Source organism: Phyllobates terribilis, unplaced genomic scaffold, assembly GCF_046119375.1.
Source record: "Phyllobates terribilis strain yellow unplaced genomic scaffold, ASM4611937v1 Scaffold_36__1_contigs__length_13169755, whole genome shotgun sequence".
In the NCBI taxonomy this organism is placed as follows: Eukaryota; Metazoa; Chordata; class Amphibia; order Anura; family Dendrobatidae; genus Phyllobates; species Phyllobates terribilis.
The window spans coordinates 2,170,044-2,190,056 of NW_027362796.1; the positions used below are offsets into that span (position 1 = coordinate 2,170,044).

At 42.9% G+C, this 20,013-nt stretch overlaps 2 protein-coding genes and 1 pseudogene across 2 annotated transcripts in view; all 3 read left to right on the plus strand.

The window, feature by feature from the left end:
• The window catches only part of LOC141182781 (gastrula zinc finger protein XlCGF66.1-like), a 177,550-nt gene extending 169,816 nt beyond the window's left edge, over positions 1 to 7,734 (plus strand). Inside the window, exon 7 of the mRNA XM_073660890.1 lies at positions 7,701 to 7,734. The gene's annotated coding sequence lies outside the window, so the exon portion shown is untranslated. The remainder of the gene's footprint in view (positions 1 to 7,700) is intronic.
• Positions 1 to 20,013, plus strand: part of LOC141182785 (uncharacterized) — a 61,722-nt pseudogene that overhangs the window by 7,414 nt on the left and 34,295 nt on the right.
• LOC141182869 (oocyte zinc finger protein XlCOF29-like) lies at positions 3,843 to 5,070 on the plus strand. Its single transcript, XM_073660992.1, has 5 exons — positions 3,843 to 4,097; positions 4,181 to 4,304; positions 4,388 to 4,542; positions 4,684 to 4,774; positions 4,897 to 5,070. Exons 1-3 carry the CDS (start codon positions 3,843 to 3,845, stop codon positions 4,507 to 4,509), a joined length of 501 nt encoding a protein of 166 aa, XP_073517093.1. The 3' UTR covers positions 4,510 to 4,542; positions 4,684 to 4,774; positions 4,897 to 5,070.

Below are 20,013 nucleotides of genomic sequence, written 5' to 3' on the forward strand. Positions count from 1 at the left end.
CCCATCCACAGCAGCGACAGATATTGGTACAGCCAGAGGTTTGGTGGGAATGCGGTATTTTTCTACCAGGGACTGTGAGATAAGATTCCCGGCCGCTCCAGAGTCAAGTTGGGCTAGTTCGAAATAACGATTCTCCCCGCAGATAATAGAGACTGACAGTAGCAGAGATGGAGAGGATTTATTCTTGTCTAGGTTGACCTCTATGAGCGAACCTAGACACAGGCGTTTCCCGACCTCTCCGGGCAGGTACGGATCCGGTGCTCCTTACTGCCACAGTAGAAGCAGCTCCCTTCGGCACGGCGTAAGTCCTGACGGGTTTTGACCATCTTGGTCTGGTCGACCTGCATAGGCTCAGGAGAGTGTACCTGGGGAGAGACGGATTTCTGAAAAGTAGGAGCTAGACGTGGAAACCTCCTCTCACGGGTGACCTCTTTGGCACGCTCCTGGAACCGTAGGTCAATCCGGGTGGCAAGAGTTATTAGGTCATCGAGAGTGGTAGGAATGTCCCGACCGGCAAGTTCATCTTTAATACGGCCGGACAGACCCTCCCAGAAGACGGATACCAGAGCGTCGTTATCCCAGGCCAGCTCCGAGGCAAGGGTACGGAACCGTATGGCATATTGGCCCACGGTGAGACTTCCCTGACGGAGGCGTAGCAGAGATGATGCGGATGAGGTTTTCCGTCCGGGTTCGTCGAAGACTTTCCGGAAAGCCATGAGAAAGGCAGGCAAGTCGGACACCAGGGGGTCTCCTCTCTCCCATAGAGGATTTAGCCAGGCCAGGGCCTCCCCGGTGAGATGGGACATGATGAAGGCAATTTTGGCCCGGTCGGAGTTAAACTGGTGGGACAGGAGTTCAAAGTGCAGGGTGCACTGATTTATGAAGCCCCGAGCCTGGGCGGAGTCGCCTCCGAAGCGAGGAGGTGCAGAAAGCCGGGGTCCGGGGTAGGATACCATGGTATTGGTGGACAGCGGAGCTGCCGGGTTGCGAGTCATGGCACTGGCGGTGGTTGCTGGTGGAGCAGTCAGAGTGTCCAGACGAGAATTGACATTCCGCAGGTGACCCAGGATGGACTCCTGTTGGGACCTCTGGCGGGACAGTTCATGACAGAGGTCCGAGAGCGAGGGAGCTTGGGTGCCACCGGGTTCCATGGCCCGAGCAAACTGTAACGGGTCTGGGAGGCGGAACCTCTGGGCTACTATACAAGGGGGTGGTCCTTGTAAGGGAGCGGGTGGCAACCAGGCAGGCAGTCACAGCAGGTGACCGGGACAGTCTCTAGAAGAACGGGTAGGAGGTCACGGCAAGTGACCGGGGCAGTCTCTGGATGAACGGGCAGATGGTCACGGCAAGTGACCGGGGCAGTCTCTGGGTGAACGGGCAGATGGTCACGGCAAGTGACCGGGGCAGTCTCTGGGTGAACGGGCAGATGGTCACGGCAAGTGACCGGGGCAGTCTCTGGGAAAAGGGTTGGTACGACCTGTGGCGGCTGATGGTAGACGTGAGCTCCCAGGTGAGCAGGCGAGAGTCTCTGGATAAACGGGTGGTCACAGCATGTGACGGCGGAGCCTCCAGGAAGAACAACAGACAGGCGGCAGATGAGCGCTCCCAGGTGAGCGGGCAGAAGTCTCTGGACAGGCGGGTGGTCACAGCACGTGACGGCAGAGCCTCCAGGTAGGCTAGCAGACAGGCAGCAGATGAGCGCTCCCAGGTGAGCGGGCAGGAGTCACTGGACAGGCAGGTGGTCACAGCACGTGACGGCAGAGCCTCCAGGTAGGCTAGCAGGCAGGTAGCAGATGTGCGCTCCAAGGTGAGCGGGCAAGCTGGTCCATAGACAGACTGACAGGAGTAGTAAAGCAGACCGTCGGACCTCAGGCAATCAGGCAGGTAGTTGATGTGCGCTCCCAGGTGAGCGTGCAAGCTGGTCCTTAGACAGACTGACAGGAGTAGTAAAGCAGACCGTCGGACCTCAGGCTAGCAGGCAGGTAGCAGAATATCAGGCAGGAATAAGACAGCAGGCTGGCAGGAATCTGGCAGGTATCTGGCAGGTAACTGGCAACGGGACCTGAGGGCTGAAGCAGAGTAGTGAACAGTGCAACAACATTGCTCGGGCACCTCCATTTTGGAGGAGGTGCCTTATATATGGTGAAGTCCTCCGGCCATTGGCCGGGGACTCCTTAGGACGGCGCGCGCGGCCCCTTTAAGAAGGAGGGAGCGCGCGCGCGCCCTAAGCACAGTGGCCGGGAAGGAGCGCGCGCTGCCAGCAGAGCGGGAGGAGGACGCCGGGCTCGGAGCAGAGAGGTGAGGGGAACAGCGTCCCTGCCTAGCAGAAGGCAGGGACGCCGACGCTACATAGACACCCCAGTATACCCAACCAACACTAAAATGGTAATGCATTTGCTATCTGATTTGGTGTTGGTAAGGCTGATTTTTTTTCTGTGATGTTTTCTTGGTAGATAATGATACTTTTACATAAAGTACATTTTTATGGAGAGTTTAAGTAGCAATATTCAACAATATAAATTTTAAGGATATGTTATTCATAAATAATAATTGGTTTTATTCTTGGCAGATGACTGTACCAGGAGATCAGAGGGACAGCTGACATCTTCAATTTTTAAATCAGAAGATCTTGAGATCACACAAGATACAATTGAAGTGAATGCCATTTCTCCAGATTTACCATCATTCCTTCACAGCAAAGATCTGTCATCTGATCCTTTGAAACAGGTCTTGTCTTCTGATTCATTACTGACTACTAAGGAAAATCAAAGTCACAAAATAAGCATTAAAAACCAAATTGCACCGAAAGCAAAGAAGCCATTTTCATGTTCAGAATATGGAAATAGTTTTTCCCTCGAAAAGTCTTTTCTTAAATATCAAAGCATTCACACAGCAGAGAATAAATTTTTTTGTTTCAAGTGTGGGAAATTTTTTAACCAGAAATCAAATTTGGTTAATCACCAGAGAAGTCACACAGGAGTGAAGCCATTTTCTTGTTCAGAATGTGGAAAATGATTTACAGAGAAATCAAGTTTAATCAAACATCAGAGAACTCACCCAGGGGAGAAGCCTTATTCCTGTTCAGAACGTGGAAAATGTTTTAGCCAGAAAACAGATTTGGTTGAGCACAAGAGAACTCGCACAGGGGAGAAGCCTTTTTTCTGTTCAGACATGAGATCTAACATGATGGAAGATTACAGTCCGGGGAAGACGGAAAACATTCATATAGACGGCCGGTGGAGATGTAGTCAGTGACAGACGCTGGCTAAATATGTTTCTAGAGCCGTAGTAGAAGTTGAAAAAGTCCTCCTCATGAAGTAGTTATTTCTCATGTTACGTGTAATGAATATCTCCTGCAGTATTGCTAATGCCGATTCTAGTGTCTGTAAATGAGATGAGAATTAGCAATAAGGAAGATGAGTCTATGAGAAACGTGTTCAGCTGCTGACTCCAGGGAAGAAACTGCTTGTTGTCTGTGGCCTAAAATATATAGGTTTTATTACTAGATGTAATGCAAAAAAAACTAAATCCTGTAAAATAATAAATCTCCTCATATATTTCCTCTTATTATCTCCAGTAATTGTATTATTACACAGGGTTTTTATGATGTTACATCGGCTCATCATCTTCTCATTCAGGTCCCTACAATATCAGATCCTCTCAGTGAAGATCTTCTATATAAGAGAATTTTCCTGATTTACCCATCAAAGATGGATATGGACAGAGACAGGATGGCGGAGAGGATATTACACCTCACCCTAGAGATCCTCTTCCGTCTTACTGGAGAGGTGAGAAATTCTGATGATGTCACATTACATCATTCTTATCTATGGGAATAACAGATGGACAGAACTGGAGAGGTGAGGACTCTGGAAATGTCTGGAGTGAGATTTATTAATGTGTCTGTCCATAACCAGGATTACACAGTAGTGAAGAAGACCTCTAGTGAGCGCTGTCAGGACCCTGTGTCTGAGGGATGGGAAAGACTCCTGAGCCCAATCACGGGACCTCCATCTTACCCCCTGATACATGAGGACATCAATGACCAGAAGATCGTAGAACTCGCCTACAAGATGATTGAGCTGCTGACTGGAGAGGTGACACTGCTGGGAATGCTGGGACATTATACAGTAACACTATGAAAGGATCGGGGGGATGACGGTATCATTGTATGTGTCAGGTTTCTATTAGGTGTCAGGATGTCGCTGTCTATTTCTCCATGGAGGAGTGGGAGTATTTAGAAAGACACAAAGATCTGTACAAGGACATCATGATGGAGGTTCCCCAGTCCCTCACATCACCAGGTAATAGACAGGACTAAATACACACGGACTATAATTATCTGTATGTAAAGAATGAATTCAGTCCCTGTATGTGTTTCCTCCAGATCTATCCAGTAAGAGGACAACACCAGAGAGATGTCCCCGTCCTCTTCTTCCACAGGACTGTAAACAAGAAGATCCCAATGTTCCTCAGAATCATCAGGTTGATGGAGAGAAGGTGTCATGAGATCTCCCCTATGATGTGTAGACGGCTGTGAAGGTCTTGTGTTCAGTCTTGTTTTATCCACCAGTATTATATGTTTTCTATTTGTGTAATGAGAACGGTGGAGATGGCAGGATTAGAATTGATTATAGATGTGACTTCTCCATCTGTCTGTGACTTTTACAATATTTGTTTCAGGGTGAAGATCTGACCCATATTAATACTACAGAGACTTATGTGAGGGGTGATGAGCGGTGTAAAGAGGAGATTCCTACAGATAACCTCCCAGGTGAGTAGTAATCACTAAATTCAGAGAAGTCACAGTTTTACCTCAGTCACCCTCTGTGGCTGCTTTATCGGTGGTGTTGTCCGGATGTATCACAATCGTGTGATCGCCATTTTGCCTCTTAGACCACAACATTCTCCTTCACCCAAAACTGTTCAAATGACTTTGGGCTCTGAAAGCCATTTTCTATAGAGGTTACAACCTCGAAGATCCACTTACCCTCTGGAATTAGAAGATGCTGACCGTTACCTGCCCAGATCTGTAAACTACAAAGCCAAATGACAGCGTAAGTAGAATGTGCTCACAAATAAGAAAATCACTTGAAGAAAAATACTATGATGGGCCTGTAAGAGAAAGCGGAGGGTAATGATCTATTGGCTTCCTAGAACCTTGATATCTTATTGGATGAATCTACCTTCTCTCCCTTCTGTGCTGCTGAATGTCCTCATATGGTCCCTACAAGACCAGGTCCAGTGTTTCTGGCCAAACTTCACATTTATGATCAACAACATTAAATGTGCAGGGAGGCCAAGTGTGAATTTCTGTACAATAACAACAGAGTTTCCCTTTATCCTGACTTTTCAGTTTCTTTTAAAATCGACTAACTTCAAACCAGATTGTGATTAACTGTACAGAAAACATTACACCTGTGCCATAATATATCTCTAAGCTAAATTTAAGACGTCTGATCTCTGCACTATTATAAAAAGTTCTCTTTGAATGTCTAATATTTCTTCTTGAAACTCATCTGATAGAAAATATTGTCCCTTACGATAGTTTAGATTGCCAAGAGCCACCGAGCCCCATACTCCAATTACCCAGAGAGGTTTCACCACTAGTTACTCACTTCTTACTGATGGAGACTGTTGAGATTGGTCATTTCAGTAGATGTGTTATTGTCTATACTCACAGTTTTTGACTACAGTAGTTAGTGCCCAAAATACTCTGATTTAACCCCTTCCTGCAACCAGTTTTGTGTTCCTATCAGGGCCCCATTTTTCAAATCTGACGTGTGTCACTTTATATGGTGATAACTTTGGAATTCTTCACAAAGGATAATAGGAAACAAATGGACCTTACAAATTATTTTCCAAATTCTCTTGAATCCGACAATCCCCTATATATGGTTGTACACTACTGTCTGGGCACATGACAGGTTAAGAAGGGAAGGAGCGCCATTTAGCTATTTGAATGCAGATCTTGATAGAATAGTTTGCAGACACAATGTATTGGGGGAACTGTTCATGGTCACCTGGCAGCTCAAAAGATGGTTACCATGAACAGGCTTGGCGCTATCTACTCCATTTTCCAGATCCCAGGGTTTGCCTTGCTCATCACCCTTTAACCCCTCTATATGGATTTGGACTTAGACAGAGACCCCTAAGCTTGTTCCACAGTGTTGCCTGGTGTTCTGAGGTGTGAGATGGCAAGAAGAATAGTCAGGTAGCCGGGTCAGAACATGGAGGTCAGAGAAAATACAAAATCAAAAGACACAAGAGTAGTCAGTAAATGGGCCGAGGTCACAACAGGAGAAAAATACACAAGCCGGGAGCTGAGCACAGAGGACTGAACCAGAGGAGAACAAGGCTGTATCTGGCAGCTTCCGGCAATATGCTTCCAGCTTTAGTAGGGTGTGGTGCTGTCCAGTTGGCTGAAGCAGGGAGCAGATTACTTCAGCTGGATAGCACACACACCCATACTGCAAGACTGGATGGTACTACTGGTCCCAGGCATCCTAATCTTACTGGCTGGACAGAGCCTGCACCACCCAAAGCTTCTGGTTCCGACGTCTCCTCCATCACCAGCGCCGCCTGCAGGATGAATAAGGCGGCTCCTGGTGAGAGAAGCAGACGTCCCAGGAGCAGATCCCAGAGGAGATGGGACCCACCATTTACAGAAGCCCTAATGTGACCAAATTGCAGAAAACCAGAGCAGTAGAAATCCCCATAAAGTGACTCCATTTTGGAAATTATAACCCTCAGGGAAATAATCTATAGGAGCAGTGACTATATTGACTCCACAGGCACTTTTCAGAAATTAGCACGCAGTGGATGTTTAAGATTGAAAATTACAAATATATCATTTTATTACCCAACACATTGTGCCCAGATTGTGCTCCAGGAGACACACACCATAAATTAAGTGGGTTCTTCTCACTATAGTAATGTCAAATACATGGATGCTGAGTGTGGTCTTGTTTTTTGTGAGATGAGTAGAAGTTTTTATTGGTATTATTTCCCCTACATAACATTGTTTGGTGGCTTTTTATTCCATATTTGGGAGGCAGAATTAACAAACAGTTGAACACTACGATCCACTGGTTCATCCTATGAGGTTTTCTATTAGACTGTGAACTGTTATTGTCTTGGTGAATAATGACGGCTAACATAGGGCAAAATTTTAAAAAAATCACAGAAAAAGATACAGCCTTACCAACACCAAATCATATAACAAATGCTACAGGATGCCGCAGACCCCTATGATAAAGGTGGGGGCAGCGCAGGTGCAAAATACTTATGGAGCAACCACTCACAAACCTACCAATTCATGGAGAGGGTGGTTGCCTAGTATTAAAGATGCACACAGATGAAGCTTGCATAGGATGCCAGTCACCCAGGTAGGTGTGATGCAGTGTCTGGCTTAGGATAGTGATGATGCCCATACTATTAGATCAGGGGGGCTGTCCAGCACTATATAAGCGCACCCCACATGGACAGACACCCCAGTACACCCAACAAACACTAAATTGCTAGTGCATTTGTTATCTGATTGGTGTTGGTAAGGTTGATTTTTCTGCAATGTTTTCTTGGTAGATAATGATACTTTTACATAAAGTGCATTTTTGAAGAGCGTTTAAGTAGAAATATTCATCAATATAAATTTTAAGGATATGTTATTCATAAATAATGATTGGTTTTATTCTTGCCAGATGACTGTACCAGGAGATCAGAGGGACAGCTGAAATCAAGTTTTATCAGACATAAGATAACTCACACAGGGGAGAAGCCTTTTTCCTGTTCAGAATGTGGGAAATGTTTTAGCCGGAAATCAGGTTTGGTTAGTCACCAGAGAACCCACACAGGGGAGAAGCCTTTTTCCTGTTCAGAATGTGGAAAATGTTATGCTGATAAATCAACTCTTAACAAGCATCAGAGAACTCATACAAGGGAAAAGCCTTTTTCATATTTAGAATGTGGGAAATGTTTTAGCCATAAATCAGCTTTGGTTAGTCACCAGAGAACTCACACAGGGGAGAAGACTTTTTCATGTTTAGAATGTGGGAAATGTTTTAACCATAAATCAGCTTTAGTTAATCACCAGAGAACTCACACAGGGGAGAAGACTTTTTCTTGTTCAGAATGTGGAAAATGTTTTCGCCGGAAATCAGATTTGGTTAAACACCAGAGAACCCACACAGGGGAGAAGCCTTTTTGTTGTTCAGAATGTGGAAAATGTTTTAGCCAGAAATCTGCTTTGGTTAATCACCAGAGAACTCACACAGGGGAGAAGACTTTTTATTGTTCAGAATGTGGAAAATGTTTTAGCCAGAAGTCAGTTTTGGTTAATCACCAGAGAACTCACACAGGGGAGAAGCCCTTTTCATGTTCAGAATGTGAGAAATGTTTTGCTGAGAAATCATCTCTTAACAAGCATCAGAGAACTCATACAAGGGAGAAGCCTTTTTATGTTCAGAATGTGGAAAATGTTTTGTGAATAAATCATCACTTCTTAGTCACCAAAGTACAGACACATGAGAGAAGACATTTTTATGTTCTTAATGTGGGAAATGGTTTCCTTGGAAATCAACTTTTTTTAAACTTCAGAGAAGTCACACAGGGGAGTGGCGTTTTTCATTCTAATCTAAAATTGTATCTTTTTAAAGGGGTTTTCCACTACTAGGACGACTCCTTCTCATTCCTCATGTTTGGCCATGTTAAAATAAAAAACAATGATACGCACCTCCCATTCTGGCACCGTTCCATTGGTGTCACAACTTGTGTTTCCAGTGCTCACATAAGGTTGTTACATCACACAATCCTGCTCCTAATCAACGCCACCTTTGGATGTATTGAACATCAACAGGAAGGCCATGGCATGGACATAGCACCGAGAGAACGCACACACTGAGAGCACTCTCTTCAGACCGTGTTCCTGGGGGAATTATAAGCAATTTTCAGCCTCAAACATGACGTCTGATATAGGAAAGAAAGATGAGATCGGAGGTTAATCTGAGGTCCTCCACCTCCGTCAGCATGTCTGGTATGCAATTTCTTATGGAAGGTCTTATCTTCCTGCTCCAGAGCTATTACTGCCTCATCTCAGCAAGAAGCAGTCTTAACCCTGATGATGCCAGACAGCTCCATAAATCTCCCTGTGCTCTCACCGAAACCCACATACTGAGCAGTGCTTGCTTCACAGGGACATTTACCTCCCAGCCACAGGTTATTCTGATGTGGGGAACAACATAACTTATTTGTATATCAGATTGTGTCTATCCCTACTAAAGAAGATATGGAGCAATATATTCAGAGGCTGGAGACCACATACAATACTGAAATACGTCCCCTCACTTCTATCCGGTCACAGCTTACTGACAAGGTACAGGGATTAGAGGATAATGTCGTCCAAGTTAGAGGCCATCAAAATGCTCATAAATAAACAGTCTGTTTAATTTGGTTGATGACCATAAAAATCACAATAATATCTGGATAAGGGGTATACATGAAAGCATCAATGCTCAAGTGATTATGCCAACACTATTGACATTAATCAATAATATCCTTGGTGATCCTATTGATAAGGAGCTGGAGACCGACAGGGCGCACCATACATTAGGCTATTATGGTTCAGATCCTGAGCATCCAAGGGACATTATCTGTCACATACATTTTTTTCAATGTAAGAGGCCGTAGTGAGGAAAGCAGCGGAGTTGGGTCCTGGTGATTTCAATGGAAAACGCATATAATTGCTCACATGTCTATCCTGAATGACACTTGCTAAAAGAAGGGTATTGAAACCACTACTTGATGCCATCCGGGAAAATGGCCTGATGTACTTCTGCGGTACCCTTTCCAGCTGCAGGTCCAAAAAAAATGGAACATTGTATACTTTGAAAGATCAAAGTGACGAGACCTTTCTGTGATGTCCTGGACATTCCCAGAATCCATATATCTGACTGGCCACCTGCTCCACCATTGCCACAGAGAGTTCCAGCACGTCACAGAAGGCTTTCAATGGATCAGGAACTTTATGGTGATGCAGCCAGATGGGAAAGGAACCTGCCAATCATATGAGCTCCTGAAATTAATCTTGTCTTCCCTGATGAGAGACAGTTTGCCGATGCTTACTTATCTTTTTAAGCATATAATAAGATATATGTAAATAGAGCATTAGGTGCCACTCCTCCGCTATACATAATGTCTCCGTTCATATCTTAGAACGGCATTTAAGTTGACTTCACATTATATTACTGTAATATCAGACTGTATTACTTTACTCGCTATGTATTCCATGGTTCCCACTAATAGGAAGCCTAGGACTGAAGGTTTGACTTACGGATGTAAAGACAACCCCCAGTTAGGGACTTGCATTGGGATCTGCTTGTTTCGCAATTTCCTACTGTTTCGATATATTCATAATCTATACTTCTTAGACACTGAGAGGTAGACGTTACTATCTACTGTCTATACTTCCTCTCTTAATCTTTCTCTCCTCCCCTCCCCCTTTTTTTCATATACAGTTATATGAAAAAGTTTGGGCACCCCTTTTAATCTTAAGCTTAATGTTTTATAAAAATTGGTGTTTTTTGCAACAGCTATTTCAGTTTGATATATGTAATAACTGTTGGACACAGTAATGTTTCTGCGTTGAAATGAGGTTTATTGTACTAACAGAAAATGTGCAATCTGCATTCAAACAAAATTTGACAGGTGCATAAGTATGGGCACCTCACCAGAAAAGTGACATTAATATTTAGTAGATCCTCCTTTTGCAAAAATAACAGCCTCTAGTCGCTTCCTGTAGCTTTTAATGATTTCCTGGATCCTGGATGAAGGTATTTTTGACCATTCCGCTTTACAAAACAATTCCAGTTCAGTTAAGTTTGATGGTCGCTGAGCATGGACAGCCCTCTTCAACTGATCCCACAGATGTTCAATGATATTCAGGTCTGGGGACTGGGATGGCCATTCCAGAACATTGTAATTGTTCCTCTGCATGAATGCCTGAGTAGATTTGGAGCGGTGTTTTGGATCATTGTCTTGCTGAAAGATCCATCCCCTGTGTAACATCAACTTTGTCACTGATTCTTGAACATTATTGTCCAGAATCTGCTGATACTGAGTGGAATCCTTGCGTCCTTCAACTTTAACAAGATTCCCGGTGCCGGCATTGGCCACACGGCCCCAAATCATGATGGAACCTCCACCAAATTTTACTGTGGGTAGCAAGTGTTTTTCTTGGAATGCTGTGTTTTTTTGCCGCCATGCATAACGCCTTTTTGTATGACCAAACAACTCAATCTTGGTTTCATCAGTCCACAGGACCTTCTTCCAAAAAGAAATTGGCTTCTCCAAATGTGCTTTTGCATACCTCAGCCGACTCTGTTTGTGGCGTGCTTGCAGAAACGGCTTCTTTCGCATCACTCTCCCATACAGCTTCTCCTTGTGCTAAGTGCGTTGTATAGTTGACCGATGCACAGTGACACTATCTGCAGCACGTTGATGCTGCAGCTCTATGGAGGTGGTCTGAGGATTGTCCTTGACTGATCTCACCATTCTTCTTCTCTGCCTTTCTTATGTTTTTCTTGGCCTGCCACTTCTGGCCTTAACAAGAACTGTCCCTGTGTTATTCCATTTCCTTATTATGTTCCTCACAGTGGAAACTGACAGGTTAAATCTCTGAGACAGCTTTTTGTATCCTTCCCCTGAACAACTATGTTGAATAAACTTTGTTTTCAGATCATTTTACAGTTGTTTTGAGGAGATTCAAACAGGAGAACAACTTGCAAGTGGCCACTTTAAGTAGCTTTTCTCATGATTGCATACACCTGGCTATGAAGTTCAAAGCTCAATGAGGTTACAAAACCAAAAAAAGTGCTTTAGTAAGTCAGTAAAAAGTAGGTAGGAGTATTTAAAACAAGAAAATGATAAGGATGCCCATACTTATGCACCTGTCAAATTTTGTTTGAATGCAGATTGCACATTTTCTGTTAGTACAATAAACCTCATTTCAAGGCAGAAACATTACTGTGTCCAACAGTTATTACATATATCAAACTGAAATAGCTGCTGCAAAAACACCAATTTTTATAAAATCTTAAGATTAATAGGGGTGCCCAAACTTTTTCATATAACTGTAATATGACACAACTGAAAACTTGCTCATTAAATGTCAGAGGACTTAATGTTCCAGAGAAAAGAGCTCAAGTGTTTTATCATAGGCATAAACAGCACGTACATTTTCTCTTTCTTCAGGAGTCACACTTTAGAGGCGATCATATACTGTACCTCAGTTTTCTAACAGATATTATTCATCTTGGCGTCCCAGAAAAATGCTGTTTCGAAGTCTAAGGTGCTGAGTATAGGCCGGCACAGATCACTGCCGCATACTATTGTAGAAACACTCTGACACGGAGAGGAGGTATGTGTTTAAGATCTCTACTCCAAAATTTTGACTTTGGTAAACTATCTCCCAAATTGTGACCAAATTAAGACAGGCCGTCAATACTTACTTTTTGCTAAGGACCTTATCATCATTGGAGGTGACTTAAATTTTGTCTTGGATCCTTCTTTAGATGCATCCCTGCACCGGAATCACCAATCTAAATCACAATCAAAAGCTTTGCTAAACGTGCTCTTTTCTTTCCAACTGGTCGATGTATGGAGGATACTACATCCAGACTTAAAGGATTGTACGTATTATTCTCCTTTACACAATACATATAGTTGTAGAGACTTTTCCTTAATAAGCCATCACTTGCTTACATGGAAACCTACATCTCACTATGTTACATTTGGATAAATATCCTTTGATGGTTAAGACAAAATGGGAGGAGGATGTGGGTCCCTTATCTGAGGAGCAATGGGGGAAATACTGGATTTTGACGCCGAAACTTTCATTGTCAGAGTCACAAAGATTGTCCCGAATTCTTCTCATTCATAGGGTATATAGATCCCCAAGTATTTTATTTAAAATTGAAATACAAATGGATGACACATGTCCTAGATGTGGTTAAAAGGACGCGCACCTGATGCATATGACGTCGGAATGTGTAAATATTGGCGACTACTGGACGGGGGTGATCGCTCTTGTACTATCTGTATTTGGGATATTACTTCAGTTGGAACCTAAAATCTGTATCCTAGGACTCCTGGGAGAGGACGTAGATCCTGACTCCCATATGGCAATAGATAGCTCAATAATATTATTCCAAGCCAGAAAGTTGTTGGCCCTACACTGGATAGACAATTCTCCTCCAACGATAACAGAACTAAAACCCAGGATAAATAACACTCTATGCTTGGAAAGTGGAGCTTATATAAAAAGGAACGCTCTCAAGAAACTCATACACGTATGGGAGCAATGGTTAATTACCCCAGGTATTGCTTCAGAAATACTATACTGGACCATTTGTACATATCCCTGCAGTAAACCAGGAATTTATATCCTTTATACCGAAGGCGTCAGCAAATAATAATAATTGTCTCAGTCCACACAATTGCCCCTTCTTAGATATATTCTTTTTCTTTTGATGTCCCAATAGGGGAAAAAATAAGCCGTCAGGAAGTATTCAGATATTTATGTACAAATGTAAAATTACTATTCCAAAACATTGTACTATAGAGCGATATTGGGATTTATATCATTGTAAACCGGTTCTTGTATTGTTTACTGGTTTTTCTTTCTTTTTATTTTTTTTTGTCACAAAGTTTATATGACAAAAACAAAATGTTGGTCTTTCTTTTGTTAAATAAAAATGATCTGATTGAAAAAAAGAAAGGAGCGAAGGTCTTTACTAGATCAAACGTACACAAAATATCAAGATCGCATGTGAAGGTTCTCGTATGAATTCACAGATAAATGTGGTCTCTCATTGACAAGGAGGTTACATCCACGGATGCAAAGGACATACGTATCCAAAATAAAAGGATCACCAAGACTATAAATTCATAACCCCTCTGACATAGCGGAAGCATTTCATTGCTATTATAGCTCGCTATATAATATTCATGGACAATACCACTAATACTCTTGAAACAAAAATTTACAAATATATTATGGACACTGACTTTCCTTCCTTACAGACCCCTGAGCAGGAGATACTAGACAAAGCTTTCACTGAACAACAGATAGGGAATGATTTAATGGCCTCTCCTATCGGGAAGAGCCCTGGGCCAGATGGATTCAGTAATAGATTTTATAACATGTTTGCACCTCTGTTATTACCTTTTTAACTAAAGTGTTCAATAAAATCTCAGCAGACTTTACCCCCCAATCACTTGAAGCTTATATAATGGTTTTATCAAAGCCTGGAAAAGGACCAAATATTGTACCTGCCCTAATATTCATCCAATATTATTCATTAATGTAGACGTCAAAATATTTTCTAAAATAATTACAACATGGCTCTCCCACTATCTACCCTCAATTGTTAGCAACGATCAGGTTAGTTTTGTTAGGGTAGAGAAGCTCGTGATACTACAGATAAAACATTGTTGTTAAATTCACATGCAAAAGCCCAGGGGATCCCAATGAGCCTTGTTTCTGTCTACACTAAAAAAGCATTCGACACAGTGCATTGGACTTTCTTGAAGAGCACCCTACAACAAATTAGGATGGACTCTTTCTTGTTATCTAAAATTCTATCCTTATACACTGACCCTAAAGCGATAGGGTAAACGGCCTTCTATCTGACACATTTTCTATTAAAAAGGGGACGAGACAAGGGTGTCCCTTATCACCTCTCCTATACACATTGGTGATGGAACATTTCACGGTAGCATTACATATAAATCCAGATACTAGTGGAGTTACTATAGACTCACATATCTATAAACTAGCTCTACATGCAGATGACTTGTTGCTCTATGTTTCAAACCCACTTATCTAATTTCCCTCTATAATAAAGGATTTAAAAGAATTCGGCCATGTAAGCAATTTTAAAGTCAACTACTCTAAAACAGAAGCCATGAACATAACTTTTAACGCTGAACCGACGCAATAATTTATTTCTAACTTTCCCTTTAAGTGGCAGAAAGATGCTATTAAGTACCTGTGTATACAAATTCCGGTGAACTTGGATGATCTGTATCATTTAAATTATATCCCCCATACTTGAACAAACAATTCAAAATCTAATTAATTAGAACTTAAAACTCTTGTCCTGGTTTGGACGTTTTAATGTGATAAAAATTGGCAAATCTTTATATATTCCAGACCGTTCCGTGCTGCGTTCCTCAGACCTTTTTCTCCCATCTCAACAATTCTAACAGCAAGTTTGTATGGGGAACATCAAGGCCTAGGATACATGTTAAAATATTGTGTCGTCCCAAAGAATAAAATGGGGTACTAATCTGCCAGATCTAAAAAAAAATCCCATCAATCTTCGATTCTTATGAGAACAGTGGACTGGTTTAGGTCTATGGAAAATAAGCAGTGGATGAAACTGGAAGAGGACCTCTCTCTCTGGACACTCACATCTCAACCTTGGATTGACAAAATACATGAAGAAACTAAACTATTAATGATACTCACTATTCTGCCACCGATGTACGTGGGGCGAGATGTGTCTGAGGGATGTGACATAGATCTCTGTATAAGCAATGGCATATAGCGTCAACTCACTGACCTGCGGTTCTGTTCCTCATGACCTGCACGTGGTAATCCGGAATGATGATGCAGTGATGAATTCAACAGATTTATTTACAGTTCTTGATGAGGTGAGATGAGGGTAAGTGAAGGATGAGGAAAGGGTAGGAATTGTAGGTATTACAAGCGCTAGGTAAAGTGGTAACAAGAGAATCCTTTCTCCAGTCCTGCAGCATGTGTAGTCAAGATGGATGTGAAGAAGAAGGAAGTGAGGAGCAGGAGGTAGGAGGAGTTACAGACCGAAAGGTGTTGTGGGTAAAACACAGGAATAATACATGTTATAACAATGGCCAGTAGATGGCAGCAAAGCACAACAATACAATAATCATTATGTAATGCCCAAAATGGCTGAAAGTCTTTTCAAACAAAGAGCTGGACAGCACACTTTCCGTCTGAAATCCCTGGATTTCACTATATTAAATGTCTTGAGGTGAAGGTGTTTTCCTGAAGTACTGAGGGATACCTCAACCTGAAAGACAAACAACAACAAAGCAACAATAACAAATAACAAACGAGGTAGACGAATGTCTATAACAGTTCCTGAAGCAATCCAAAGGATGCCCATCTTCGGATTGGAGAAGCCGCACTAGGCCAAACTGTCTCCAACCCAATTGTAATCCAGTGGTTACAGTTCTTGGAAAGTTCCTTGTGGTTGAATGGATAGTCCTTAATTCTCAACTGACATAAGTAAGATGACCTCTGATATAGGCCTAATGAAAGATTTGGGGTCACCTTGCTTCTTGACTGTTACTTCCACTTTGGACACCTTGCCATCTTCACTTGAAAAGGTTTTCGATATAAGTCCCATAGGCCATGCGTTTCTTTTTACTTTCTGGTTTCATGAGAACAAAATCTCCTACTTGTAAGCTAGGTTTAACTTGTTGCCATTTTCTCTGTCCTTGAAGAAGATTAAGGTACTCCCTCTTCCATCTACTCCAGAAACAGCCAGATGTTGCACGTGTTTCCAACGTCTCTAATATTTGTTACCGGACACAGAGTCTTCAGGTGGGTTAGGAAGGGTTCCAAGTTTCTGAGTGAGGAGAGTTGCTGGTGTAAGAATAGCAGGAGATTCCGAATCCATAGATATGGGAACAAGTGGTCTTGAGTTTACAATAGCAGATACTTCTGCTAAGAAAGTGGTTAAGGTCTCTTGACTGAGTCTCGAGAGGTTTGAGTCCATCAACATAGACTCCAGCATCCAACGAGTGATGCCTATCATTCTTTCCCATGATCCGCCCATATGGGAAGCGTGAAGAGGGTTGAAGACCCACGAAAAGCCATTGTTTGCCAAGAAATCCTGGACTGCTGTTGAATCTAATTGTAGTTCTCGACAGGCACCTACAAAGCTTGTTCCACAATCAGACCTTATTTGCTTGACTGGTCCTGGTATGGCGAGGAATCGTCTTAAGGCATTGATAAAACTGGGAGGAATCCATTGATTCTATTACTTCTATGTGTATTGCTCGTACACTCATGCATGCGAACAACACTGCCCAACATTTACTTTGTGCATGTCCGCCTCGAGTCCTACATGCAGTGACTTCCCACGGGCCAAAAACGTCCAAACCAATATAGGTAAACGGTGGCTCTGTGCTTGTCCTATCAGCAGGCAAATCAGACATCTGTTGTTGTTGCAGTTTTCCTCTTGCCTTGCGACACTGAACACAAAGATGAATTAAATGGGAAACTTGTCTCTTTGCTCCCACAATCCAGAGGCCTGCAACTCTTAAGGCACCTTCAGTGAAGTGTCTGCCTTGATGTTTGACCTTTTCATGGTAATGTCATATTAGCAGAGTGGTGATGGCCAGGAATGATTAGAGGATTCTTTTCTGCCTCCTCCAACTTGGCTTTGTTTAAATGACCACCGACTCTCAGTAAACCCTTCTTATCAATTACGGGATTTAAGTTGACAATAGGGCTGTTTTAAGGGACATCTTGCTTTTTAAGTATACATTCCATTTCATTGCTGCACATTATGTATCACAAACAGTTCACTCAGAATAATGTCTTCTGCAGAGAGAGGCTTATGACAGATGTGCCAACTGCGACACTCAGCGTTACTGTCCTTATTGCAGTAGCATTGTGCGATGTGGACTAACCTTGCAATAGCACGAACAAGCCTTGTCCATCTGGAGAAGCAATCAAATCGCCGACAGTCCAAGCCATCCTTTTCCTTGGAATTGGTGATGAGGGTGCTGACATCAGGACGGATCTCTGGGTCAACATCTGGATCCTGAAGACTGAAGTTGTCTTCAACGGCAGTCTCTTCACACTGGTCGCAAAGGAACTGCTGTCCTGTTAACCAAGAAGAGTTTACGAAGGCACCAACAAACACTGGCCTAGTAGCAAGGTCAGCAGGGTTAAGATGGGTTGGAACATACTGCCATTGCTCAGGTTTAGGGGATTTCCTGATCCTTTCAACGTGGTTACTGACATAGAAGCATTTTTTCTGGTTGTATATGTAGCCCAGAACAACCTTGCTGTCTGTGTAGAATCTTATGTCAACCACGTGAAAAGCTAGTTCACTCTGTATGAAGTCTGCAATCTCCATGGCTAGTACAGCCCCACAGAGCTCAAGTCTGGGTATGGTGTGCTCGGGTTTAGGAGCCAATTTAGATTTTCCAAATAGAAATCCAACATGGGCTTCATTGTTAGAGTCTATAACCTTCAAATAGGCAACAGCTGCAATAGCTTCAGTAGAGGCATCAGAGAATATATGGATCTCTTTCCTTTGACTCATAGCAAGAGATGCTGGAGTGTAACAACGTGGTATGTGGATTTTATCCAAGGCGCAAAGAGATTCCCTCCATGACTTCCACTTTAGTTGTTTGGCAGCAGGGAGTGGTGCTTCCCAGTCCTTAATAGACTCTGAAAGTTGCTTTAACAGAAGCTTGCTTTGTATAGTCAGGGGTGCAACAAACCCGAGTGGATCGTATAGACTGTTCACCACTGACAGAACTCCACGCTTAGTAAATGGTTTTTCTGTACCACTAACCTGAAAACTGAAGGAGTCCTTTAGTAAGTTCCATCTCAAGCCCAGACTTCTCTGTACTGGTGGGTTGTCTGAACCTAGATTCAAGTCTCTGAATTCTGAAGCATGATCATTAGAGTGAAAGGCCTTCATGACAACAGCACTATTGGAGGCAATTTTATGCAATCTTAAATGAGCTTTAGAAAGCATACCTTGTGTCCATTTGAGCAGATCTATGTCTTCGTCTGCTGTGGGCAGGGATTTGAGACCGTTGTCCACGTAGAAGTCCTTTTCAACATACTGTTGGGCGTCCTTCCCGAATTCTGCTTCACCATCAGAGGCGGTCCTACGTAGGCCGTATGTAGCAACTGCAGGAGGACTGTTTCCAAACACGTGCACCTTCATGCAGTATTCAACTATTTCCTTGCTGGTGTCATTGTCTCGGTGCCATAGAAAACAGAGATAATTTCTGTGATCTTGTCGCACGATCAAACAATGGAACATTTGTTCAATGTCAGCAGTAATGGCGACTGGCTCTTTTCTGAATCTCATGAGTACTCCCACCAGGTTATTAGTCAGGTTGAGACCAGTGAGGAGAACATCGTTCAGAGATACACCATCAAGTTTGGCGCTTGAATCGAACACCACTCTGATTTGTTTAGGCTTTCTTGGATGGTATGCTCCAAAGGAAGGTAGATACCAGCATTCTTCATTGGCTTGCAAGGGTGGAGCTGGCTCTGCGTGGTCATTGCGAAATATCTTCTCCATCAATGCTACAAAATGGTCCTTCATTTCAGGCTTATTTCGCAATGTTCTCTGCAGTGAGGTGAACCTTGATAAGGCCTGTTCTTGGTTGTTAGCAAGCATGGCCCTTGTACCCTTGAAGGGTAAGGGAGCGACCCAATGGTCAGATTCGTTCTTGAAGAATCCACTGTCCATTATTTTAATAAATTCCTTGTCTTCTATGGATAAGGCGACCTTGTTGTCATCTTGTGTTGTGCGAAACACTGTTCTCCCTAAGTCATCACCATAGGGAGTGGGAATGATGTCAGGCTCTTGGATGAAGTCAGAGAACCTTTCTTTCACCTCGTAGTGATGAGAGCATGGTTTGAAGTGAGTTGTGCAACCATTTTGAAGTACATACGTTTTAAAGGAGTTGACTTCGGATGCCTTGTGACTCTTATCCAGACATACATTGCCCACGATTACCAAGCCTAGATCAAGTATTTGGGCGTATGGAGCATCATCTGGGCCATTGCATTGTTGGCGCACTTTGTGGACCCTTAGAATGTCTCTCCCCAGTAGGATTATAATATCAGCATTCGTGTCCAGAGGAGGAATTTCGTTAGTTAAGTGCCTCAAGTGGGGATGATGAAGCGTGGGAATTTCTTCCATGTTATCA